Here is a 1,156-nt window from a genome sequence, read left to right as displayed (position 1 = left end):
TGGGTGAGACCGAGAGAGAGAGAGAGAGAGTGGGAAGAAGTGGAAAACGGGGTGGGGGAGGGGGGATGTAATAGGGAATGAAGAAGGAGGATTAGGCGACTTTGATTTTTTTTTTGGTAGTATCTTTTAGAAAAATAAATTTTATTTCGGGAGGGGGGGGGTAGAGGCAGAACATGACATCTCTCCTCCTTATCTCTTTTCCTTTTTTCCTTTGTATGTAGCTTTCTTGCAATACCTCCAATCTTCTCTGTTGATCTATTTATTGTGTTGCACGTTCCTTAAACTTTTACTTTCCTTCTTTCTGACAGACCTTTACCCAGCACTGTGGCACTTATATGACCTAATTGCATGGCAAGTGCCGTAAAACTCCTTTCTTCTATTTTTTATATGTCTGTCTGTCTATCTGTATGTCTGTCTTTTCTATGCGTGTGTATGTCTTATTTTTTCCCAGCACTTTGACGCTTATATGACCTGTTTGTATTGAAAGTGACATAAAATTGTATTGCAAGTGCAGTAAAACTCCTTCCTTCTATTTTGTCTGTTTATCTATCTATCTGTCTGTCTGTACATCTGTTTCTCTCCTTTTCCCCAGCACTTTGACGCCTATATGACCTTCTATGTGTGGTGCAAGGGCCATAAAACTTGCAAAAATAACAACATTAAAGTAAAAAATAAATTTTAACCCTATCCGTAAGTCTTGTTTTACTATCGTGTCCATACGACGTGGGGAACTCTATGCAACCACTTTCCTAAGAGGATATTTACTCGTTAATCCGATCCGTACGCTTTGCATAGCAGTCTGTCAAAATGATTTTTTGAGAAATGCTGAAAGTATCAAAGAGATCTTCGTACTAGAAGTATTCTAAAATGGGAAGAATACAACCCTGGGGTTATAAAATGACCCCAGGGCGTACGGATAGGGTTAAAACCGACCCAAAACTGATTCAAACGACGGTTGATGTGTTCCCAGGTACCAGCACCCCCATCGGCATCATCGCAGGATCCATCGTAGCGGTCATCTTGTGTATGGCTATAGCCACCATCATGATCATCATCCTACTGCGCAGGTGAGACACAGGCAGATAGACAGTTACACAGATAGACACACAGACAGATGGACAGACAGACACACACACACACACACACACACACACGC

The 1,156-nt window shown here is 41.4% G+C and overlaps 1 protein-coding gene across 1 annotated transcript in view; it reads left to right on the top strand.

Annotated features, from left to right (window-relative positions):
• Nucleotides 1-907: 907 nt before the first annotated feature.
• LOC101861456 (ephrin type-A receptor 4a) overlaps nt 908-1,156 on the top strand; it is a gene marked incomplete at both ends in the record, with an annotated part of 10,958 nt that continues 10,709 nt past the window's right edge. The window contains 1 exon segment of the mRNA XM_013085928.2: nt 908-1,067. Coding sequence (XP_012941382.2) covers nt 908-1,067 — 160 coding nt within the window.

The sequence above is a fragment of the Aplysia californica genome, unplaced genomic scaffold (assembly GCF_000002075.1).
Source record: "Aplysia californica isolate F4 #8 unplaced genomic scaffold, AplCal3.0 scaffold00419, whole genome shotgun sequence".
NCBI lineage: Eukaryota > Metazoa > Mollusca > Gastropoda > Aplysiida > Aplysiidae > Aplysia > Aplysia californica.
This window is presented reverse-complemented; position numbering and strand designations above follow the sequence as displayed.